This window comes from Oncorhynchus nerka, linkage group LG20 (genome assembly GCF_034236695.1).
Source record: "Oncorhynchus nerka isolate Pitt River linkage group LG20, Oner_Uvic_2.0, whole genome shotgun sequence".
Lineage (NCBI taxonomy): Eukaryota > Metazoa > Chordata > Actinopteri > Salmoniformes > Salmonidae > Oncorhynchus > Oncorhynchus nerka.
This window is the reverse complement of record NC_088415.1, coordinates 64,988,552-65,015,303: the sequence shown is the minus strand read 5'-3', so window position 1 is coordinate 65,015,303 and position 26,752 is coordinate 64,988,552. Positions and strand designations below refer to the sequence as shown.

Genomic DNA, 26,752 nt, shown 5'->3' with positions numbered 1-26,752 from the left:
CCATTTTAAAATGATAATTTAGCTAACACAACATGCCATTGGAACACAGGAGTGATGATTGCTGATAAGTGGGCCTCTGTACACCTATATAGATATTCCATTAAAAATCAACCGTTTCCAGCTACAATAGTCATTTACAACATTAAGAATGTCTTCACTGTATTTCTGATCAATTTGATGTCATTGTAATGGACAAAAAATGTGCTTTTCTTTCAAAAACAAGACGTTTCTAAGTGACCCCAAACTGGTGAATGGTAGTGTACATTGGAGGCAGCTTATGGTAGAGAAATGAATATGAAATTCTCTGGGAACAGCTCTGATGATCATTCCTGCAGTCAGCATGCCAATTGCACACTCCCTCAACTTGAGACACCAGTGGCATTGTGTTGTGACAATTGTGTCATTTTATTGTCCTCAGCACAAGGTGCACCTGTGTAATGATCCAAATTTGAGACAAATAAGCTTTTTGTGCGTATGGATAATTTCTGGGATGTCAGCTCATGAAACATTGGACGAACACTTGTTTGTTTATATTTTTGTTTGGTGTAAAAGCTAGTGTTTCCCTATCCTATTCTGATCAGTGGCTATCCATTTTGCTTTCCTTTGACTACAGTTTGGGTCAGAAGGGTAAGTGTTAGTACTTCCTACTCTCTGCAAAGGATGAGGTGGTTACTATCAAACTGTAAATCAAACTGGATCTAACAGGAAATGGACTTTGAGGTCTCAATCCAAAAGGACCGATTTATTGTTCCATATAAAGCTATGCCCATTGATGAACAAAACACAAAACGCTGGCAAACACTTTATCTGTGTTTGCCAGCGTAGTACTCATTTCGTTTTTATTGTTGATCTAGAACTGTGTGGTTGGTAGCGAGGAAGAGCAGCATGCCTACTGATGCTTTATTTCAAGAGTACATGAGGATAGCCAGCTAGCCACTTCCCAGATGAAGGCAGATCCACACCCAAGCTCAAGCTAAACCTCCAAAGCCAAGACCTGGGTTTAATATTATTTGAAGTATTTTTCAAATAGGTGTAATTGATTGAGTGGGATAGAAAAGTCTCCAAAAGTACAAACTCCACCCACCTGGGCTGGCATTCCAGGCACTGGCAGGCTAAAGTGATCACTCAAACTATTTGAATGAGTTCCAATAGTATTTGAACCCAGGTTTGCCTCGGCTATCAGCAGCCGACAGGGTGAATAACCTGCACCCCATCTGCGCCGTGCAATCAGTGTTGTAAACTTGCCTTTTACTACTGTTGGTTCAGCAACAACATGTCAGCTAGGAGGCAGGACCTCTCCCTCGTAGGCTGTGTGAGAGAGCTGTGTGAGCTCTGTATTTACTTACAATGCATCCAGTGCCGTGCAGGCAGGGTGAGTGAACACATTTTTGAGCACGGGCCAGGAACATCGTGTTCCTGCTCTCTAGCTAGTTAGTGTGACATCTGCTGGCACTCCGCCTAGCAGGGTCAAGTTGAATCAAATAAGAGAGCACGCTGCTCGGCTGCTGCGTAGGCTGGGGTGGTGTGGGTAGCTAACAGGGAAAGGGGGCTGGTATGCTAGTCTTGTCTGCACATGACAGGGTGGAGAGTGTTTTGGATTTCTCTACATGGGAACTGATATCCTCAGGTGTGCTGTGTGTGTGCCCAATGAGACAGAGCGTTCTGTTATTGTTAGTGTAACGGCTTGTTCCTATCTGCCCGCTCTTAATGGTTCCACATGTGTACCTTAATCCTCATTGATGACAGTTTTTAAGAAGGGTTTTTGATCATATTGTACACAACACTTGATATGTGCTGATATGCCACATATTAGCACCCAAGTGTTAGATCTAAGATGAAAACATACTCCTTTGAATGAAGGAAAATACTTCTGCCAAAGTATGACCTTTTGGAATGAACATATTGCACTGATATCATGTTATGTGTAAAGATTATAATAATAATAATAGACTAATCATCCCCAGGTGACAGACACTGACATCTCAGACTACCTGTCTGATGGAGAGGAAGAGAACCATGACACCCTGAGCCTGAACAGACTGGAGGCTGGGGTTATGGCTGAATGTCCTCTGCAGGCTGGGGAAGGGGAGGGCAGCAGAAGGTCAGTCAGTGACTGGGTCAGGTCCGCTCAGGCAGCGCTGCAGACGCCCCAGAAACAGACAGACAGGAACTCCAAGACCCCAGAGGACTCCAGCAAAAAGAAAAGGACGTTTCAAAGGTTCGACTACTAAAGAACAAATATTTTTAAGAATCATTTATGATCTCATAATAGGTTCGATCAGGGATAGGCAACCCTGTACCTGGAGTGTACTGCTGGATTGTGTTCCAACTCGGCACCACACCCGACCAACTGAGCTAATTGATCAGTTCTGTGATTGCCTAAATTCAACACACTTGGTCTTCCAGGTCAGGTAAATCAAAAACGTTAAGTCTCTGCTGCATTCCAGGACCAGGGTCGCCTACCCCTGGGTTAGCTCTTGGATAATGAGAAGCAATGCGAGAGAAATAATCATCATGATCATCTCGAGTCACATTCACACACACACACCGTCTGCGGATGTTTCCAGGGCGATGCTGCTGATCAAAGGGCCACCTGGGTGACGACATGTGGGTGCCAAATGTCACTGTCATTGTCTTATCCGAGGGTCTTAACTATCTTTCTCCACAGAGTACCATGACAAACTACTGCTTTGTGATTCCTTTGTATTTCTACAGTTGATCAAATAGAATTGTATTTGTCAAATGCGCCGAGTACAACTGGTGTAGACTTTACCGTGAAAGGCTTGCTTACGAGCCCTTCCCAACAATGCAGAGTTGAAGATAAGAATAAAGTAGTAACACGGAGAATCAAATAAAATACAAGAATGGAGCTATACACAGGGAGTACCATTACCAGATCAATGTGTATGAGGTTCGAGGTAGATAAGTACATGAAGGCAGGATAAAGTGACTATGCGTCAGGATAGATATTATTATTACTATTATTATTAAGAGTAAAATAAAGAACAGAGCAAAAGAAGCAAAGTATGAGTATTAGCATGTGTGTGTGTGTGTGTGTGTCTGGTGTCAATCTGCATGTGTGTGTTGTGTGTATGTACTGTGTGTGGGAGTGTCAATGTATTGTGTGTGAGGTTTGTACACTGAACAAAAATATAAACACAACCATTTCAAAGATTTTACTGAGTTACAGTTCATATAAGGAAATCAATTGAAATAAATGAATTAGGTCCTAATCTATGGATTTCATATGACTGGGAATATAGAAATGGATCTGTTGGTCACAGATAGCTTTTTTTTAAAGGTAGGGGTGTGGATCAGAAAACCAGTCAGTATCTGGTGTGACCACCATTTGCCTCATGCAGCGCGACATATCTCCTTTGCATAGAGTTGATCAGGCTGTAGATTACGTCCTTGTGGAATGTTGTCCCATTGTGGCCTGGTGGAATGTTGTCCCACTCCTCTTCAATGGCAGTGTGAAGTTGCTGGATATTGGCGTGAACTGGAACACTGCTGTACACGTTGATCCACAGCATCCCAAACACAGAAGAACTGGGACGTTTTCAGCTTCCTGGAATTGTGTACAGATCCTTGATACATGGGGCTGTGCATTATCATGCTACAATATGAGGTGATGGCGGCTGATGAAGTGCTCGACAATGTGCCTCAGGATCTCATCACAGTATCTCCGTGCATTCAAATTGCCATCGATAAAATGCAATTGTGTTCGTTGAATGTAGCTTATACCTGCCCATACCATAACCCCGCCGCCACAATGGGGCACTCTGTTAACAAAGTTGACATCAGGAAAAAACGCTTGCCCGTCCGTCTGCTATATGCCCGGTACAGTTGAAACCGGAATTAATCCGTGAAGAGCTAATTTCTCCAGTGTGCCAGAGGCCATCGAAGGTAAACATTTGCCCACTGAAGTTGGTTACGACGCCGAACTGCGGTCAGGTGAAGACCCTGGTGAGGACAACGAGCACGCAGACGAGTTTCCCTGAGATGGGTTCTTACAGTTTGTGCAGAAATTATTCAGTTGTCCACAGTGGTGTAAAGTACTACTAAGTACTATGTATTTTGGGAATGTGTACTTCACTATTTATATTTTGGACAACTTTTACTTCACTGCATTTCGAAAGAAAATTATACACTTTTTACTCCATACATTTTCCCTCACACCCAAAAGTACTTGTTACATTTTGAATGCTTAGCAGGACAGGAAAATTGTGAAATTCTCACACTTATCAACATCCCTGGTCATCTCTACTGCCTCTGATCTGGCTGACTCACTATACACACATGCTTCGTTTGTAAGTTATGTCCGAGTGTTCCACTGGCTTTGTGTAAATAAAATCGGGTTTACATAAGATAAGGAATTTGAAATGATTTCTACTTTTAATTTTGATCCATAATTATGTTTAAAACCAAATAATTTTAGACTTTCATTCACGTAGTATTTTGCTGGGTGAGAGAATTTGGTTCTCTGTGTGTACAGTGCAAAAATGATCACATTTACAGTTTTCAGACCCTTTACTCAGCATCTTTGGCAGCGATTACAGCCTCGGGGTCTTATTGGGTAGCTCTGGAGCAGGTTTTCATCTAGGATCTCTGTATTTTTCTCTGTTTATTTTCCCCTCGATCCTGACTAGTCTCCCAGTCCCTGCCGCTGAAAAACATCCCCACAGCTTGATGCTGCCACCATGCTTCACCGTATAGATGTTGCCAGGTTTCCTCCAGATGTGACTCTTGGCATTCAGTCCAGAGTTCAATCTTGGTTTCATTAGACCAGAGAATCTTGTTTCTCATGGTCTGAGAGTCTTTTATGAGCCTTTTTGGCAAACTCCAAGTGGGCTGTCATGTGCCTTTTGCTGAGGAGTGGCTTTCATCTGGCCACTCTACAATAAAGGCCTGATTGGTGGAGTGCTGCAGAGATGTTTGTCCTTCTGAAGGTTCTCCCATCTCTGCAGAGGAGCTCTGTCAGAATGACCATCGGGTTATTGGTCACCTCCCTGACCAAGGCCCTTCTCCCCGATTGCTCAGTTTGGCCGGGCGGCCAGCTCGAGGAAGAGCCTTGTTGATTTCAAACTTCTTCCATTTAAGAATGATGGAGGCCACTGTGTTCCTGGGGACCTTCAATGCTATAGAAATGTTTAGGTAACCTTCCCCAGATTTGTGCCTTGACACAATCCTGTCTCGTAGCGCTACGGACAATTCCTTCGACCTCATGGCTTAGTTTTTGCTCTGACGTGCACTGTCAACTGCGGGACCTTTATATTGATAGATGTGTGCCTTTCCAAATCATATCCAATCAATTGAATTTACCACGGGTGGACTCAAATCAAGTTGTAGAAACATCTCAAGGATGATCAATGGAAACGGGATCCACCTGAGCTCAATTTCAAGTCTCATAGCAAAGGATCTGAATACTTATGTAAATAAGGTATTTCTGTTTAATTTTTTTATTCCCCAAAATTATTTTAGCCGTTTTAGAATAAGCCTGTAACTTAACAAAATGTGGAAAAAGTCGAGGGGTCTGAAAACTTCTCAAATGCACTGTATACTGAACAAAAATATGAATGCTACATGTAAAGTGTTAGCCTCATGTATCACAAGCTGAAGTAAAAGATCCCAGTAATGTTCCATATGCACAAATGTTTTCTGTCATTGTGAACAAATTTGTTTACATCCCTGTTTAGTGAGCATTTCTCCTTTGCCAAGGTAATCCATCCATCTGCCAGGTGTGGCATATAAAGAAGCTAATTTAAACAGCATAGTCATTACACAGTGGCACCTTGTGCTGGGGACTCTAAAATGTGCAGTTTTGTCATACAACACAATGCCACAGATGTCTCAAGGGAGTGTGCAATTGGCATGCTGACTGCAGAAATGTTGCCAGAGATTTGAATGCAAATAACTCTACCATACGTGATTTTAGACAATTTGGCAGTACGTTCAACCGGCCTCGAGAATTTGGCAGTACGTTCAACCGGCCACGAATTTGGCAGTACATTCAACTGCAGACCACGTATAACCACTCCAGCCCAGGACTTCCACATCTGCCTTCTTCACCTACGGGACTGTCTCAGACCAGCCACCCGGACAGTTGATGATACTGAGTATTTATGTCCGTAATAAAGCCCTTTTGGGGGGGAAACTCATTCTGATTGTCTGTGCTCTTGCCCAGTCATGTGAAATCTATAGATTAGGGCCTAATTTTTTCCAATTGACTGATTTCCTTATATGAACTGTAAAACTGTTGAAATTGTTGCATGTTGCGTTTTTATGTTTTTGTTCAGTGTATATACATGGTCTAGTGAGTGTGTGACATTTCAGTGGAAGATAGTCAGTGCAGGTAGTTTGGGTAACATTTAATTGACTATTTAGCAGTCTTATGGCTTGGGGTGGGGGTAGAAGCTGTCTCAGAGGCTGTTGGTCTGAGAACAAATGCTCTGGTACCATTTGCTTGATGGTAGCAGTCTATGGCTTGGGTGCACTGCACAGTTGGATGCACAGCACAGAATAATGTCCACTTCTTTAAAATCGATTTAAAGTACCTTAGCCTGTATTGAGCGCTGTTTATACAGTATTCTTGAGGATATTGACGTTGTGTGTGTGTTTCCTACAGTGGCGGCATGGCGGAGCGACTGAACCGACTCCAGTGCAGACAGAGGTCAGCCATCAGCTTCTGGAGGCACCAGTCCATCTCTCACACTTCTACTACAGCCACAGGTAATACAGACAACAAACAAACGCACAAGTCCGTGTTTGACACCACTGTAGTAGGGCTGGCAGTGGCCAGGGACCTCACGATACGATAGATGTGATATTATCACGATACTTTAGTGCCGGTACGATATGTATTGCGATTCTCACGATCCGATATGTATTCTGTTTCGACACTGCAAATTTATTGCGATTTGATGTTCCAAACATATTGCTCACCGTATGTCTGCTGCAGAGGGACAAGAGAGAGCCATGAGAACTAGTTTTGATTGAAAAACAAAATTGTCTCTATTTAAAAAGATGGACAAGACGCTATGAAGGAAAAATACTGAACTTTTGGTAAAGATACAACTAACTGGCGCAAAAATAGTAATGCGATGGTCAAAACGATACGATATATTGTCAAAAATAATATCCTGATTTGTTACTGTATGGTTTTTTTTCTCTCCCCATTACTACACTATAGGCACAGGTATTAGGCTACAGAGCTTTTTATTTGACATGTAAAACTGAGAAACAGCAACAGACATGCAGAAGTAACCATGTGCTCTGCGAATATAGAAACCCAGACGGGCTTATGAAAGGATCCCCAATCACCGTTACCACACATTCCTATATACGCTAAGTATTCTCCGTTAATGGTTCAAGATTAACTTTGATTTGATGCGTTCTCTGAGACAGAAGTCAATCTCTCAGGCAGGCGTGATTTTTCTGCTCAGATCTGTGGTCACGTGAAGACTGGAGCTGGAGCGCGTGGAGGAAGTGCTGGTTGCTCGTTGATAATTGTGACAGCAGTGAATTTGTTTGGTCGGGGCCAGTATGTAGGTGACAGGAAGCACTCTGCTTACTGACTTATGTTTTCTTTCCATGGTGCTACCAAAGCATGAGTCTACCCTCATTGTCATTGGCTCCTAGATAATTAGGTTAAACCACTATTTTAATGTGACAGTTGATCGTGGAAAAAAACAACAACCAAAAAAAAAAACGTCTACCTTTTCCAACTCCCGTTCAGTCTGTAGGTCAGTTAGATGGCTTGATTGTCTTTCATCAGAGTGCGAGAAGAACTTGTAGAAAATAGAATGTTAAGGAGAAGAAGTTTGCTCTAACTTGGCCTCATTTTTAGACTTGTGACATCTAGTGAGAGTATTTGGCCCTCGTCCTGGATCATAACAATGTTCTGTGTGCTATACTGCGTACTAGTGTTGGCACTTTTGTTTGTTGACTTTCTCACCTTGATTTACGAGCACCTGCACTTAAACAATAACACCGGCAGTTATTACAACACAACTAGCTTCACCTATTATTAGTGCTGAGCGATTAACAACTAAAACTTAAGTTTAATGATGAATTCCATTAATAAATAAATAAATATATATGTATATATATATTGTGTGCTCGTTGCTCAGTTTCTTTAGATGAAGCACAAACTGTGTGATTTAGTAGGTACTCATAGTTTCCAACCGGCCAATATTCAACATAATTAACATGTTTTCTGCTATAAACTAACTACAACGATCATAATCCATTGCGTGCCTACTTAGCCGATCTGTGTTTTTTTTGTTGTATGATACATAAGAGACAAGAATGCGCAATCAAGAGGGATCGAGAGCAGTTGCTTTGCACGGTGCAGTATCTACCTGAAAGTACAGTATCTAAGTGATTGATAATTGGTATTCAGCAGTCATAAAAGTATGCCGTATTTACTTTGCAGAACTAGTCAGATTGATTTTGTCTGACAGCAGCTCTATAGAGATGAGATGATGACTTGGAATGAAATAAAGTCATCAAATAAAACAAAGTGATGAGCAGTCATTACTATCATGGGACTTTTATTAATAGTTTTATTCTGTGTTACAGCAGTCAACCCACAATGAATAGTGCATTTAATGTTTTTTTAATTTAAATGATTTTTTAATAATTGAAATGAAACTGAACCAATCTCAAAAACCAATAACCGCTCAGCACCAGCTATAACAAGCATGTTCATCCTCACGAGAATAAGCTGTGTGTGTGTTTGGCAAAAGTGTGTGCGTCAGTCATTGATGTTATTTCTTCACACACTATTCAACTTTAGATTGATTAGTTTATTGCAGGTCAGAAAGAGGACTCCATTCAGTCTTTCCTGTATTCACCTGCCCACTAATAAAGGGTTCACTATCATTGTTATATACTGAACACGAATATAAACGCAACACGTAAATGTTTCATGAGCTGAAATAAAAGATCCCAGAAATGTTACATACGTGCATATAAAAAGCTTATTTCTCAGTCCTGTTTACAGTCCTATTAGTAAGCATTTCTCCTTTGCCAAGATAATCCATCCATCTCACAGGTGTGGCATATCAAGAAACGGGTTAAACAGCAGGATCATTACACAGGTGCACCTTGTGCTGGGTACAGTAAAATGCCACAGTTTTGTCAGAACACAATGCCAAGTTTTTGTGGGAGCGTGCATTTGGCATGCTGACTGCAGGAATGTTCCAACGCTGTTGCCAGATACTTTAATGTTCCTTTCTCTACCATAAGCCACCTGCAACTTCATTTTAGAGAATTTGGCAGTATTTCCAACCGGCTTCACAACCGCAGACCACGGGTAACCACGCTAGCCCAGAACCTCCATATCTGCCTTCTTCACCTGCAGGATCGTCTGAGACCAGCCACCCGGACAGCTGTTGAAACTGGGGGTTACCTAGACTAAGATTTTATGCACAAACTGTTAGAAACCATCTCAAGGAAGCTCACCTGCGTGCTCGTCATCCTCACCAGGGTCTTGACCTGACTTCAGTTTGGCGTCGTAACCGACTTCAGTGGGCAAATGCTCACCTTCAATGGCCGCTAGCATGCTGGAGAAATGTGGGGGAGTATTTCTGTCTGTAATAAAGCCCCTTTTGGGGTAAAAACAAATTCTGATTGGCTGGGACCTGGCTCCCCTGTGGGTGGGCCTAGGCCCACCCATCACTGCACCCCTGCCCAGTCATGTAAAATCCATAGATTAGGGCCTAGTGAATTTATTTCAGTTGACTGATTTCCTTATATGAACTGTATATCGTTGAAATTGTTGCATGTTGCGTTTATATTTTTGTTCAGTATAGTATTATAGTATGTCTTGTGTGCCAAATGGAGGAACATTTCTCTGGATATGATACATGTTCTAACAATTCCTTCCACTTAGTGCTGACTTTGATTTACTCTCCTGTTGACAATCCCCTCAGGCAAACATCAGTGATAGTTACATACTCCAACGTAGAGCTGCTTTGTCTTGCATTGAATTGGAGTGCACTGATATGGTCTTGATTCACATCACAAACGGCATGATAGATCGTCAGTGTTACACACACACATTACATTGAGCTAAGTCACACTCTGCTTATTTGTTTATGACAGGTTTGTTTGAATTGGGACGTTGGGCATGTTTTGTTCTTTAGAGCCACTCTCAGCTTGCTGGATGCGGCAGGCACACAAGATTGACCCAATTGCATTTTGCAAGAACCTCATTGAATGTATGAGCTTTCCAGTTTCTGCATTTCATAATAGTTATAGCCTACTTTATTAATTCACATAATCACTGTCATAAGAGATATTACATTATGAGTGACACTGAGTGAAACTGTTCTGGAATACTTTTTTCAGATCCAGGAAGTGAATTTCTATTTAACTTCCTTAATTGAAAACTGAATTGACCCTAACCCTGTGAGGCAAGTGACCCACATAGACACTCACATCACACACCATCTGTGTTGTTCTTGTCTCTCCTCCAGTCGATAAGCCTGGGGTGCTGGTACTGGAGGTCCTGTCAGTCCAGGAGGAGAGCTGCATGCAGCTGGCCCTGTGTGAGCAACACCACCCCCCTGCTACAGGCCACCACAGGCCTCCATCCAACACCACCACCACTATGACAAGACCTGAACAGCACAATCCCTCTGCTACGGACCACACCCCCCCTCTCTCCACCAGAAACGGAGCTCGGGTCCTGGTACTGTTCAGTAAGGAGACGACTGCTCAGCTCATGCCTGTGCCTCGAGACCTCATCCATATATACCCACCATGGTGAGAGAGCATTAGTCTGCAATAGTTAATAATGCAAAGTTATGGTGTCAAGTAAAAAATGTAATATTAAAAGCGGAAATGCCCAAGTCATTATGTTATCTACACATCTTCCTCATGCAGAAAAACTGTAGTCATTACGTTTCCTGCACTTGTCTTTTCTACTATCTTCTCCTATTTTCTACTGTCTTTTCCTACTATCACTGACTTTGCTGATAATTACTTTGAGGGAGAATGTACTTTGACTGTGATATGTGGTTGTCTCACCTAGCTATCTTAGAGGGATAGTTACCCAAATTGCAAAGTTATACTGATCATAATCGGCGTGAGGTCAAAATCAAAGTAAGCATATGGCGTTTTAAAACACCTGATTTTCTGAGCAATAAAAGGCGTTCCAGTGTATTTGATCTGTGCCTGTGCTAGCACTAGCCGAGCGAGCCTCCCTCTTCAGCGCAAGTGAAGAGTTCAGAACTACTGAATGAATGCGTCTTAGAAGTAGTTTTCACATACAAACTTTATATGTCCGAACTCCGAATCAAATATGCTTCCCAAATATAACACGGTTGCTGTGGTATAATGCTTATTTAGATTTTCTGCATTTATCAGTGCCATCGGGTAGCTTGATTTCAGATGTGTCCATGTAAACAGGATTATTTGGGAAATATTTCTTCTTCCAGAGAATGTAAACATTTTACTCAAATGATTATATTAATCTGACTGTCCGCAATATTCACATTATTGTGTAAAAGTACTCACATTAAGCAGTCTATTGACAAGGTATGACAGCAATTCATGTTTTGGTTTAGTTTCCCTGGCACTGTTTCCACATACTACAGTTTTAGCATTTGTGGCACAAATCCCATTAAAGTCTTGGGACCGATATTAGCATTTTTCACGCACCATGTCCAAATCATCCAAAAGTATCTCAAATTGATTGTGAAGCGCAACAGTCACTTATACAGTGCATTTGGAAAGTATTCAGACCCCTTCCCTTTTTCCACGTTACAGCCCTGTTATAAAATGGATTAAATAAAACATTCCCCTCATCCATCTACACACAGTACCCCATAATGACAAAGCGAAAACAGGTTTTTAGAAATGTTTACAAATGTACCTCGAGAGGATCTGCGGAGAAGGATGGGAGAAACTTCCCAAAGACAGGTATGCCAAGCTTGTAGCATCCCCAAGAAGACTCAATGATGTAATCGCTGCCAAAAAAGTACTTAGTAAAGGGTTCAAATACTTGTGTAAATGTGATAATTCAGTTTTTATAAAAAAATAAAAAATAATCTGCAATTTCATGGTATCCAATTGGTAGTTACAGTCTTGTCCCATTGCTGCAACTCCCGTACGGACACGGGAGAGGCGAAGGTCGAGAGCCGTGCGTCCTCCGAAACACAACCCAGCCAAGCCGCACTGCTTCTTGACACAACGCCCGCTTAACCCAGAAGCCAGCCGCACCAATGTGTCGGAGGAAACACTACACCTGACGGTTGTGTGCTTCTACACCTGCATTGCTTGCTGTTTGGGGTTTTAGGCTGGGTTTCTGTACAGCACTTTGAGATATCAGCTGATGTACGAAGGGCTATATAAATACATTTGATTTGATTTTGATTTGGTTGCCTGGCCCGCCACAGGAGTCACTAGTACGCGATGGGATAGGAACATCCATGCCAGCCAAACCCTCCCCTAACCCGGACGACGCTAGGCCAATTGTGCGCCGCCCCATGGGTCTCCCGGTTGCGGCCGGCTGCAACAGAGCCTGGACTCAAACCAGAATATCTAGTGGCACAGCTAACACTGCGATGCAGTGCCTTAGACCACTGTGCCACTCAGAAGGCCCCAGTCTTATTTTTAATGTTTAAAAATGTCTACCTGTTTTTGCTTTGTTATTATGGGGTATTGTGTGTAGATTGATGATTGATGATTCAATTTTGGCATAAGGCTGTAATGTAAGAAAATGTGGAAATAGTCAATGGGGCTGAATACTTTGAATGCACTGTAGATGATTTGAATATGTGTGAAAAGTGCTAATAACAGTCACATGACTTGAATGCTAAAACATTTGCATGTGAAAACAGTGCCAGGGAAACTAAACCAAACCATGCATTGCTGTCATACCTTGTACATTGACTGCTTACAGGGTAAGGAAACCAATGCCATGTTGTAATGTTAATTTGGGTGAACTATCCCTTTAAGATGAATACACTAATTGTAAGTCACTGTGGATAAGAGCATTTGCTAAATGACTAAAATGTTAAATGTAAATCTCAATTATATTTTCTAATATAGGCCTACCTGTACTTTCTGTTTCAAAATGTGTTATAATGCGTTACTGGAACTTATGCAATGGTGTAGTGTATACACAGTCAGAGTAGTTGGGGTGTGTGAAGTTGTTGGGGCGCAAGATAGAGGCTGGTTCCAGCTGTTGGGGGTTTAGTTTGGGAGTCCAGCATGCAGCTCTGGAATATCCAGGCTCTGAGCTGGCCTGGCAGAAGTCCAAGGGCCTACTCTGTACTCTGACGTCAAAAGCTGCTCCAGGGAATGCTGCTTCGGATTCCTCTTCCTGGCAGTGGAGTAGTTAGGTCATTTCCAGCAAGCCGGCCCGGGTAAAAACACTGGGCTTTTTTTCTGGAGCATTTGGGAACAGAGTGGAAGAAGTCAAGAGGACAGGATTGAAAACACATGCGGCTCTTATTGCGCACACACACACACACACACACACACACACACACACACAGTGTAGTGTATCAGTGGTTTAGCAATATCATAGCAGTTCTCTTTTCTCTGTATTGTTTTTCACCAGCAGTGGAGAAGAGTAGTCCCCCACTGACTTATTGAAAGCAAAATCAATCATTTATACTGAACAAAAATATAAACCTAACATGTAAAGTGTTGGTCCCGTTTTTTTTTATAGCTGAAATAAAAGTTCTCAGAAGTGTTCCATATACATAAAACGCGTATTTCTCTCAGATTTTGGGCACAAATGTATTTACATCCCTGTTGGTGAGCATTTATCATTTGCCAAGATAATCCATCCACCTGACAGGTGTGGCATATCAAGAAGCTGATTAAACAGCATAATCATTACATAGGGGCACCTTGTGCTGTGGACAATAAAAGGCCACTCTAAAATGTGCAATGCCACAGATGTCTCAGGTTTTGAAGGAGTGTGCAATTGGCATGCTGATTGCAGGAATGTCCACCAGAGCTATTGCCAGAGAATTGAATGTTCATTTCTCTACAAGAAGCCACCTCCAATGTCTTGGGAGAATTTGGCAGTATCTCCAACCGACCTCACAACCGCAGACCACGTGTAACCACGCAAGTCCAGGACTTCCACATCCGGCTTCTTCACCTGCAGGATCGTCTGAAACCAGCCACCCGGGACAGCTGATGAAACTGAGGAGTATTTCTGTATGTAGTAACGCACTTTTGTGGGGAAAACTCATTCTAATTGGCTGGGCCTGGCTCCCAAGTGGGTGGACCTATGGCTGTACACCTGCCCAGTCACGTGAAACCTTATATACAGTTCATATATTTCCTTATAACTAATTTCTTGTAGCTCATTTAAATTGTTGAATGTTGAGTTTATATATATTTTTTTCAGTGTATAACCTACAGAATCTGTTCTTTAGACCCAATTTCATATTTTGGTAATGAGATATAGACCAACTATTAATCTAGCTTATTTGCCTAATGCTGAACCTCGTAGCCATTCATTCTCTTACATTTCAAATCAAAGTTGATTTGTTACGTGCGCGGAATACAACAGTGAAATGCTTACTTACAGACTCAAAAAAGGTATTTGGTGAACAATAAGTAAGTAAATAAATAAAAACAACAGTAAAAAAGACAGTGAAAAATAACAGTAGCGAGGCTATAACAATAGCCAAAAAGAACAGCCAGAAGTGGAAAAACCCAGGAATTCATCAAATTAGCGATGCTTGTAAAATTGATCTTTTGTCTTATCGGCTTCCTGTGTGACACGTGAATTGTTCCCTCCCCCATACTCCTTCACTGAGTGGGCCGGGCCCCTCCCTCCTTCCGCCTCCCACTCCTTGTGAGTGGGCAGAGTGCACAGACAGCCAGCAGCAGAGTGGAAATACCTGCAGACATTATTCACCTCACTGACTCGGCCTCTGACGAAAGCAGCCGCTCCTTAACCTAACTACCTGTCTGATGACACGTAGTGAACGTGTACTAGTTCCCAACAGTCACCTGCACTGTGCAGGGTCACACTTCCTGTTGCTCCTTTAGGATAGCCTTGACACTGATAGATTAAATGTAGAAAATAGGTTTTTCAAAACCTTAATACTGACACTAATTGAGTGTAATGAAGCACCCTTTTATATTAATAGGCTTTATTAACATTGATAAGTCTTAGGCTAAATGATAACTAAAACATTGCACGTGTGGAACTATAGTGTGTGCACTTGTTCACTTCTGGACAACATTTAAAACAAGTTATTATTTATAATTTCCTGATGATTGACACTACCAGAAATGTGCACCTACTGAATATTAGATAACATATTTTTTTTTAAAGTTGACTCAATTACCTCAAATATCAAATTTGTAATATTGAAAGCAACTGTAGTCTACATTGTATGAAGTGTGATTTTATTACCCTGGCTCCTCCATCTTATCACCAGTCAGAGGCAGGCTGGCACATGTAAGCTGAAGCCACAGAGACTGCAGTTGACCCTGAGTCAACTATAAGCCATGTTATTACCTATGTCACATCAAAATAAATATTGAGTCAGACCTTTGTATCATCCACATAATAAACACTTAGAGAAATAATGCGATCTGAATTAGATGGATTGCTTTCAAAGGATGGACATTGTCTGGTAAATTATTGTTCAGATGGGTGTGAAGTGAATATTCTTAACAAGCTGAAATGCTTGACTGTTGATAAAACATGTTTTAAGTATTTCTCTAGCTACTTGATTAATATGAGTATGGTTTCTCCTGATATAAAAGGGAAACAAAAAATAGACATTGATCAGCCTCTTTACATGCAAAGGATCGTCAAATGACATGCAATGTACACATTTCCTTTCTAGTTTTATTAAGCCCCAACTGAAATGTACACAGGCTGCTATTCTGAATTTGAATTGAGGGTGTTTATAAAAAATAACAGGAAGAAAGAAAGTGTTAACAACCACATAAAAAAAACAGCTCCACTATCTCAGGGATTTGGAGCGTACTGTGAAGCATGTTTGGTCAGGCTTGCCGCTTTTCACAGTATCCGGAACAGCCTGTCTGAATTCACTGTTGTGGAAAAGAAAAATGCAGCTTTCTATACAGCGAAAGATTCCAAACTTATCAGTTCAATTGCATTTTTCCATGGAGCATGGAGGCAGGCTAACCCACCTGAATCTGCTACGTGCCTGGGGGTAGGGTGTTTAGAGAGTGAGGAGACCGATGGAGGTGGAGGCGGCTGCCTGCTTATCAATCGATCTACATTTGACATTCATCATACGTCTTCTTCAGCCTTCCTGCCGCTGCAGTCTTATGCAAGAACAGAGCCCCCCCTAAATCTATACTTTTAGTTTACTCAATCTTTCCACTCCTTTTAACCTGAATGTTGCGTGTGTGACAGATGACCGAGTCAAATACCATCTATAGTTTTCTGTCAATTTACTAAACAAGATTTGGTACAACACAACTTCTACTCTATATTTCAAAATTAACCCTTTTTTTCTCTACAGGCAAAGTCTCATGATTGAGGGCCAACATAATAGCATTATTCTCAACACACACTTCAGCCAGAAGGTATACTCAGACACCAAGCAAACCAGCATGTCCCTCCCCAGAGCCCTGGTCCCAGTGGAGAGATGCAACCCATACTCTCTGACCAGGTCATTTGGCCAGCTTGAGATCAACAAGACTTCACCAGAGGGAGATGGCACGGTCAAACAGGTGGGTTGGGTTTCACTATATTTACTGGCAGATATTCCACCTAGAATGGACAATAAAGTTATATTCTATCGATGTTAACCCAGGTTTGATTAGCCCTATTATTTTGGTGGTCTGCACTCTACACAGTCACAATTAGTACCAGTGGGGTAAAGTATAGTGTGGGCTAACCTGCTATGTTGTCAGTGTCTCAAATCTTAATTCGGTAACACAAATATTCTCCCATGTTTGTCCAGGTACAATATGATGTCCGGGTCCAATAAGTGTGTTTTTTTCCTCTATCCAAATCTCCAGTCTTTATGCAGCCAGGGTGGCTCAGGTGCAGCCAGCAGCGGAGGGTGTCATTCGCTCCTAGAGGCCATCGAGGGCCTGGGCCAGGCTGGGTCAGTGGGGCAGGATGTGGAGGTGGTGGTCCAGAGGGTCTACTGTACCCCCATCATGGAGCGCTCCACTGGGGCTTCACTCAAGTCCAGAGCTCCTGGCCGATCCCCTATAGTGCCGCCTCCTCTCCAGAAGGGCAAGAGCAGGTAGAGTTCAGCAACATGTCTGATATCTTGTTTAATCTACCATGAAGTCCCTATGAGGTTGAATATGATGGCCTGTTGTATTGGCTGGAAACATTTGAGGCTGCTTTGAGTCAGGCTCGTTTTAGCTATGTTAACAATCTAATCACATTGTTTTCACAAGACTACGGGGTATGTAGAATCCTCACAAGAGCCGGAGTTCTTACTGGTTGGTAGGTGATCAAATACCTATTTCATGCAATAAAATGCAAATGAATTACTTAAAAATCATACAATGGGATTTTCTGGATTTTTGTTTTAGATTCCGTCTCTCACAGTTGAAGTGTATCTATGATAAAAATTACAGACCTCTACATGCTTTGTAAGTAGGAAAACCTGCAACATCGGCAGTGTATCAAATACTTGTTCTCCCCACTGTAGTTGATTCCCTAATAAGGTCAATATTTTTTTTTTATTGTTGATTTCCGTTTTTATGGCTGGATTCTGTGAGGGCACAAATTTTCCAAAATTTGGACCAGAATGAGGTTCTCCGTATACCTATTGTTCCTGCAGTGATGAAAAACAATATATATATATATATATTTAATCTTTATTTTACTAGGAAGGTCAGTTAAAAAGAACAAATGATTATTTACAATGACTGCCTACGTTGGCCAAACCCAGACGATGCTGGACCAATTGTGCGTTGCCCTATGGGACACCCAATCACAGCCGGTTGTGATACAGGCTGGAATTGAACCAGGGTGTCTGTAGTGACTCCTCAAGCACTGAGATGCAGTGCCTTAGACCGCTGCGCCACTCAGGAGCTTTCTTCATCAAATGTTTTCATAATTGATATGCAGATAATCACCAAAAGGCTTCTGCCTACCAGTAACCTATGCAAATTAGGGAGCCAAATGAATGGCTCTCTTACTGATGGATTCGGTAGGCTACATCTTTCACATAGGATTTATGGTATTTTGCTTGTTAAAAAAAAAAGACCAACCAGCTTCATGAGACAGTCACTTGGAATGCATTTCAATTAACAAGTGTGCCTTTAAAAGTTCATTTGTGTATTTATTTCCTTCTTAAAAACTTCTTAGGGCTGCAATCCCGTTAACGGGGTCGATATGACAACAGCCAGTGAAAGTGCAGGGCGCCAAATTCAAAACAATAGAAATCTCATAATTAAAATTCCTCAAACATACATGTATTTCATACTGTTTTAAAGGTAATCTTGTTGTTAATCCCACCTCAGTGTTCGATTTCAAATAGGCTTTACAGCGAAAGCACAAACGATTATGTTAGGTCTCCACCAACTCACAGAATAATTCAGCCATTTTTCCAGCCAAAGAGAGGAGTCACAAAAAGCACAAATAGAGATAAAATTAATCACTAACCTTCGATGATATTCATCAGATGATACTCATAGGACTTCATGTAACACATTACATGTATCTTTTGTTTGATAAAGTTCATATTTATATAAAAAAATCTCAGTATACATTGGCGCGTTATGTTCACTACTTCCAAAAACATCTGGTGATATTGCAGAGATCATTTTACAGAAATACTCATTATGAATGTGGATAAATACAATTGTTAGACATGGAAATATAGATATACCTCTCCTTAATGCAACTGCTGTGTCAGATAAAAAAAAATAAAAAAATGCAATCTGAGACGGTGCTCAGAAAATAAGTAAAATGATCAGAAATCGCATTATAAATATTCCCTTACCTTTGACGATCTTCATCAGAATGCACTCCCAGGAATCCTAGTTCCACAATAAATGCTTGATTTGTTCGATAATGTCCATTATTTATGTCCAAGTAGCTACTTTTGTTAGCTCGTTTAGTACACACATCCACAAGCTCGTGCAGGTCCATCCGAACGCCGGAAGAAAACTTAAAAAAGTTATATTACAGGTCGACGAAACTTGTCAAACTAAGTATAGATTCAATCTTTAGGATGTTGTTATCATAAATCTTCAATAGAGAATTTCTATGTCTGTAGAGAAGTCGTGGAACGCAGGTCGCTATCATGTGAAATGCGCTTCACCAGGACCTGGCTCTCTGCCAGACCACTGACTCAACGAACTCCCATCTGGCTCATTCACGTTTCTAAAGACGGTTGAAATCTAGTGGAAGCCCTAGGAAGTGCAACTTTATCCATATGCCACTGTGTATTCAATAGGGGCTGGGTTGAAAATCGACCAACCTCAGATTTCCCACTTCCTGTTTGGATTTCTTCTCAGGTTTTCGCCTGCCATATGAGTTCTGTTAGACTCACAGACATCATTCAAACAGTTTTAGAAACGTCAGAGTGTTTTCTATCCAATACTACTAATAATATGCATATATTAGCAACTGGGACTGAGGAGCAAGGCCGTTGACTCTGGGCACCTCTGGGCACCTTTCATCCAAGCTACTCAATACTGCCCCTGCAGCCATAAGAAGTTTTAATGTGTTTGAGCCAATCAGTTGGCCCAAGCAAGTCTCTTCTTATTATTAGTGTCCTTTGGTAGTGGATTCTTTGCAGCAATTCTACCATGAAGGCCTGATTCACACAGTCTACTCTGAACAGTTGATGTTGAGATGTGTCTGTTACTTGAACTCTGAAGCATTTTTTTTGGGCTGCAATCTGAGGTGCAGTTAACTCTCATGAACTTATCCTCTGCAGCAGAGGTATCTCTGGGTCTTCCTTTCCTGTGATATGGACTTGGTCTTTTACCAAATTGGACTATTTTCTGTATACCTACCCTACCATGTCACAACACAACGGATTGGCTCATGCATTAAGAATGAGTTTTTATCAGCCACACCTGTTAATTATAATGCCATCCAGGTGACTACTTCATGAAGCTGGTTGCGAGAATGCCAAGAGTGTGCAAAGCTTTCATCAAGGCAACGGGTGGCTACTATTTTGGTTACTACATTATTCCGTTAGTGTTTTTCCATAGTTCAGATGTCTTCACTAATATTCTACGATGTAGAAAATAGTCAAATGAAATAAAAACCCTAGAATGTGTACGTTTGTCCAAACAAAGTTTACATACACCTTAGCCAAATACATTTAAACTCAGTTTTTCACAATTCCTGACATTTAATCCTAGTAAAAAGTCCCTGTTTTAGGTCAGTTAGGATCACCACTTTATTTTAAGAATGTGAAATGTCAGAATAATAGTAGAGAGAATGATTTATTAGTTTACATACACTCAATTAGTATTTGGTAGCATTGCCTTTCAATTTTTTAACTTGGGTCAAACGTTTCGGGGAGCCTTCCACAAGCTTCCCACAATAAGTTGGGTGAATTTTGGCCCATTCCTCCTGACAGCTGGTGTGACTGAGTCAGGTTTGTAGGCCGCCTTGCTCGCACATGCTTTTTCAGTTCTGCCTTCAAATTTCCTATGGGATTGAGGTCAGGGCTTTGTGATGCCCACTCCAATACCTTGACTTTGTTGTCCTTAAGCCGTTTTGCCACAACGTTGGAAGTATGCTTGGGGTCATTGTCCATTTGGAAGACCCATTTGCGACCAAGCTTTAACTTCCTGACTGATATCTTGAGATGTTGCTTCAATATATCCACATAATTTTCCTGCCTCATAATGCCATCTATTTTGTGATGTGCAACTGTCCCTCCTGCAGCAAAGCACCCTCACAACATGATGCTGCCACCCCCTTCACGGATGGGATGGTGTTCTTCGGCTTGCAAGCCTCTCCCTTTTTCCTCCAAAAGTAACAATGGTCACTATTTTTGTTTCATTTCTCCAATACGTGCAATCTTTGTCTCCATGTGCAGTTGCAAACCGTAGTCTGTCATGTTTATGACGGTTTTGGAGCAGTGGCTTCCTCCGTGCTGAGCGGACTTTCAGGTTATGTCGATATAGGACTCGTTTTACTGTGGATATAGATACTTTTGTACTGGTTAACTCCAGCATCTTCAAAAGGTCCTTTGCTGTTCTGGGATCCATTTTCACTTTTCGCACCAAACACGTCTCTTTTCTGAGCTGTATGACAGCTGTGTGGTCCTATGGTGTTTATAGTTGCGTACTATTGTATGTGCAGATGAACGTGGTTCCTTCAGGCGTTTGGAAATAGCTCCCAAGGATGAACCAGACTTGTGGAGGTCTACAATTGTATTTCTGAGGTCTTGGCTGATTTCTTTTGATTTTCCCATGATGTCAAGCGAAGAGGCACTGAGTTTGAAGGTAGGCCTTGAAACACATCCACAGGTACACCTCCAATTGACTCAAATGATGTCAATTAGCCTATCAGAAGCTTCTAAAGCCATGACATAATTTTCTGGAAATTTCCAAGCTGTTTAAAGGCACAGTCAACTTAGTGTATGTAAACTTCTGACCCACTGGAATTATGATACAGGGAATTATAAGTAAAAGTGAAATAATCTGTCTGTAAACAATTGTTGGAAAAATGACTTGTCATGTACAATGTAGATGTCCTAACCGACTGGCCAAAACTATAGTTTGTTAACAAGAAATTTGTGGAGTGGTTGAAAAACGTGTTTTAATGACTCCAACCAAAGTGTATGTAAACTTCCGACTTCAACTGTACATACATACATACATACATAACTGTGTGTGTGTGTGAATCTACAACAATTCTCTTGATACTTCCTTTCCTTGTGAATAACCTAGTGCTATTTGTTTACATTGCGCTCCACGAGGAGACTGCATGGCAGGCTGACTACCTGTTATGCGAGTTCAGCAAGGAGCCACGGTAAGGTGCTAGCTAGCATTAAACATATACTATAAAAAACAATCAATCTTAACATAATCACTAGTTAACTACACATGGTTGATGATATTACTAGTTTATCTAGCTTGTCCTACGTTGCATATAATTGGTGTGGTGCCTGTTATTTATCATTGAATCATAGCCTACTTTGCCAAACGGTTATTTAACAAGTGCATTTGCGAAAAAGCACTGTCGTTGCACCAATGTGTACCTAACCAATAACATTAACGCCTTTCTTAAAATCAATACACAAGTATATATTTTTAAACCTACATATTTAGTTAATATTGCCTGCTATTATGAATTCCTTTTAAATAGGGAAATTGTCACTTACCTTGCATTCTGTGCAACAGAGTCAGGCTATTTGCAGCAGTTTGGGCCGCCTGGTTCGTTGCGAACTGTTTGAAGACCAAATTCGCCAAACGGGGGATGACTTAACAAATGCGCATTTGCGGAAAAATCATAATCGTTGCACGTATGTAGCTAACCATAAACATCAATGCCTTTCTTTAAAATCAATACAGAAGGATATATTTTTAAACCTGCATATTTAGTTAAAAGAAATCCAGGTTAGCAGGCATTATCAAACTAGGGAAACTGTCACTTCTCTTGCGTTCATTGCACGCAGAGTCAGGGTATATGCAACAGTTTGGGCCGCCTGGCTCGTTGCGAACTAATTTGCCAGAATTTTACGTAATTATGACAATACATTGAAGGTTGTGCAATGTAACAGGAATATTTAGACTTATGGATGCCACCCGTTAGATAAAATACGATAAAATATTTCACTGAAAGAATAAACGTTTTATTTTCAAAATGACAGTTTCTGGATTTGGCCATATTAATGACCTAAGGCTCGTATTTCTGTGTGTTATCATGTTATAATTAAGTCTGATTTGATATTTGATAGAACAGTCTGACTGAGCGGTGGTAGGCAGCAGCAGTCTCGTAAGCATTCATTCAAACAGCACTTTCGTGCGTTTGCCAGCAGCTCTTTGCTGTGCTTCAAGCATTGAGCCGTTTATGACTTCAATCTATCAACTCCCGAGATCAGGCTGGTGTAACCGATGTGAAATGGCTAGCTAGTGAGCGTGGTGCGCGTTAATAGCGTTTCAATCAGTGACGTAACTCGCTCTGAGACCTTGAAGTAGTTGTTCCCCTTGCTCTGCAAGGGCCGCGGCTTTGTGGAGCGATGGGTAACGATGCTTCGAGGGTGGCTGTTGTCAATGTGTCCCTGGTTCAAGCCCAGGTAGGGGTGTGGAGAGGAATTTCCCTCACGCTTCATAAAACGTGGCACCACTTCTCCTCGCAGACCCTCACTGGAAAGCTCTGCAGGCAGAATCAATCATCCTGTTTGTTGACGTCAAATTGTTGTGGAAATTTTACACAGGGACACTCGAAGTCAGTCTTAAATTAATCATTTTGTTTATTATCAGCAAGCTGGAGAGGTTCCAACCAACTGAGTGCAGCCAGTATACATGTCGATCAGGAGCTGCAATGGGGCAGTCCCGTTAATTATTTTATATACTGACACACAAAGTAATAATTGCATGATGTTGCTTATTCATTATTCATAATTATTATAAGCGGAGACCTTGAAACTGAGAGATCGTTCTCAAATCAAGGGTTTGGGAGTACTGCCAAATTGCAGATACTACAGTGAGGATTTTACCCGGGTGTTAATTTGCATGAACACAGAAATTGGTTATTAAAAAAGCACAAAAATAAAAATGTCCATCACAGTGCTTAATTCCGTCGATATATATCCAAAATGTCCGTTTATTTGGCGCGTTTGATCCAGAAAAACACTGCTTCTAACTTGCTCAACTTGACTACAAAATATCTCAAAAGTTACCTGTAAACTTTGTCAAAACATTTCAAACTACTTTTGTAATACACCATTATGTATTTTTTAACGTAAATAATCAATAAAATTTAAGACGATGATCTGTGTTCAATACAGGAGGAAAACGAACTGTAGCTAGCTTTCTGGTCATCCGCCTCCATCTAACAGTATACTTCAAGTGACCCATGTTCAAGAATTCCGTACTTCTTCATTACACAAAGGAAAAACCTCAACCAATTTCTATCGACTGTTGACATCCAGTGGAAGCGATAGGAACTGCAAGAAGGTCCCTTAGAATTCTGGATTCCCAATGAAAACCCATTGAAAAGAGAGTGACCTAAAAGAAAAACTGAATGGTTTGTCCTCGGGGTTTCGTCTGCTAAATAAGTTTTGTTATACTCACATACATGATTAAAATAGTTTTAGAAACTTCAGGGTGTTTTCTATCCAAATCTACTAATAATATGCATATCTTATCTTCTGGGGATGAGTAGCAGGCAGTTGAATTTGGGCATGCATTTCATCCGGACGTGAAAATACTTCCCCCTGTCACCAAGAAGTTAAGGTTGTTGTCCTGTTGGAAGGTGAACCTCCGCCACAGTCTGAAGTCCTGAGCGCTCTGGAGCAGGTTTTCATCAAGGATCTCTGTACTTTGCTCTGTTCTTCTTTCCCTCAATACTGACTAGTCTCCCAGTCCCTGATGCTGAAAAACATGCCCACAGCATGATGCCAACACCATGCTTCACCGCAGGGATGGTATTGGCCAGGTTTCCTCCAGATGTGCCGCTTGGCATTCAGGCCAAAGAGTTCAATCTTGGTTTCATCAGACCAGAGAATCTTGTTTCTCATGATCGGAGTCCTATCGGTGCCTTTTGTCAAACTCCAAGCGGGTTGTCGTACCTTTTACTGAGGAGTGGCTTCCGTCTGGCCACTCTACCATAGAGTGGCCGGGCGGCCGGGCCTAGGAGGAGTCTTGATGGTTCCAAACTTCTTCCATTTTAAGAATGATGGAAGCCACTGTGTTCTTGGGACCTTCAATCATTTTTTTCATACCCTTCCCCAGATTTGTGCCTTTGCACAATCCTGTCTCGGAGCTCCACGGACAATTCCTTCGACCTCGTGGCTTGGTTTCTGCTCTGACATGCACTGTCAACTGTGGGACCTTATATACACAGGTGGGTGCCTTTCCGAATCATGTCCAATCAATTGAATTTACACAAGTAAGCTCCATCCCATGCTGGATCGAATCCCCGAGCTGACAAGGTAAAAATATGTTGTTCTGCCCCTGAGCAAGGCAGTTAATCCACTATTACCCGGGCGCTGAAGACGTGGATGTCGATTAAGGCAGCAGCCCGCACCTCTCTAATTGAGGGGTTGGGTTAAATGCGGAAGACATATTTCAGTTGAATACATTGTTGGACAACTGACAATATATCCCCCTTTCCCTTTCCAATCAACTTGTAGAAACATCTCAAGGATGATCAATGGGAACAGGATGCACCTGAGCTCAATTGTGAATACTTATGTAAATAAGGTATTCCTGATTTTTATTTTTTATGAATTAGAAAAAAATTCTAAGCCTGTTTTCACTTTGCCATTATGGGATATTGTGTGTAGATTGATTGGGGGAAATGTTATTTAATACATTTTAGAATAAGGCTGTAATGTAACAAAATGTGGATGAAGTTACATATAACAAAATGTGGAAAAAGTTACATATAAAAATACATATTTTGACCAATCGAGTTGTCGAAAGAACAAATGACTTTCGGTCGACCAAGATTTTTTACAGTTGGGGACAGCCCTACAAATATACAAATGCAGATTCGGTGGAAACAATAATCTGACATTGATTGATTTATCGAGACGAGTTCCCACACTTGTCTCAAAGCAGCGCGATGGCGCTGTCCTAATCAAAATCGTGCTGAAATTATCATCTGGTTTTCCACACGTGGGTAGGCTATTGCTTCAAATGTATTAGAATGGTTGGATGACTTTGGGAGTTTCAGTAAGCAACAATTTGATACATGCCTTCAAATGCATTAGCCTACTTTATTCCAATATTTTCAAAATTCAGTGATATTTATTCCCACATTAATTCTTTATGGATCCATCCAGTTGTGGTTAAGAAAACAGCGCATGCTTAGTGGTGGGCTATGTGAAGAGATGGTAGAAGTGAAATGCTTTGCAAAGTTAACTACTGGCAGGAGGATGGTTAACTGGCGCTGCCTAGTAACCATCAAGAGTTTAAGAGCGTAGTGCGTGCCAATGCAGCCTCAGCATTACGGCTACGTTTCATACTAAGCTGTAGTAGAAGTTTACCGAACTGAACAAAAATATAAAGAATTTCAACGATTTTCCTGAGTCTCAGTTCATATAAGGAAATCAGTACATTTTTAATTAATTAATTAGGTCCTAATCTATGGATTTCACATGACTGGGAATACAGATATGCATCGGTTGGTCACAGATACCTTAAGAAAAAGGTAGGGGCGTGGATCAGAAAACCAGTCAGCATCTGTTGTGACCATTTGCCTTATGCAGCGTAACACATCTCCTTCGCATGGAGTTGATCAGGCTGTTGATTGTGGCCTGTGAAATGTTGTCCCACTCTTCAATGGCTGTGCGAAGTTGCTGGATATTGGCATGAACTGCACCATGCTGTCGTACATGTCGATCCAGAGCATCCCAAATATGCTCAATGGGTGACATGTTTGGTAAGTATGCAGGCCATGGAAGAACTGGGACATTTTAAGCTTCCAGGAATTGTTTACAGATCCTTGCGACATGGGTCCATGCATTATCATGCTGATGGCGGTGGATGAATGGCACAACAATTGTCCTCGATCTCGTCACGGTATCTCTATGCATTTGTCAAATTTCTATTGACAAAATGCTATTGTGTTCGTTGTCAGTAGCTTTTGCTTGCCCATACCATAATTCCACCGCTCGCC

General features: G+C 41.4%; 1 protein-coding gene across 3 annotated transcripts in view; it reads left to right on the top strand.

Annotated features, from left to right (window-relative positions):
• Nucleotides 1-26,752, top strand: part of spidr (scaffold protein involved in DNA repair) — an 80,938-nt gene that overhangs the window by 22,186 nt on the left and 32,000 nt on the right. For 2 of the 3 annotated variants that reach the window (XM_029623451.2, XM_029623452.2), the window contains 5 exons: nucleotides 1,965-2,218; nucleotides 6,626-6,729; nucleotides 10,482-10,770; nucleotides 16,485-16,695; nucleotides 16,987-17,219. In XM_029623451.2, the coding sequence (XP_029479311.2) occupies nucleotides 1,965-2,218; nucleotides 6,626-6,729; nucleotides 10,482-10,770; nucleotides 16,485-16,695; nucleotides 16,987-17,219 (1,091 nt within the window). Of the gene's footprint in view, nucleotides 1-1,272; nucleotides 1,373-1,964; nucleotides 2,219-6,625; nucleotides 6,730-10,481; nucleotides 10,771-16,484; nucleotides 16,696-16,986; nucleotides 17,220-26,752 lie in introns of those variants that run through there. The other variant, XM_029623453.2, reaches the window with a different exon arrangement.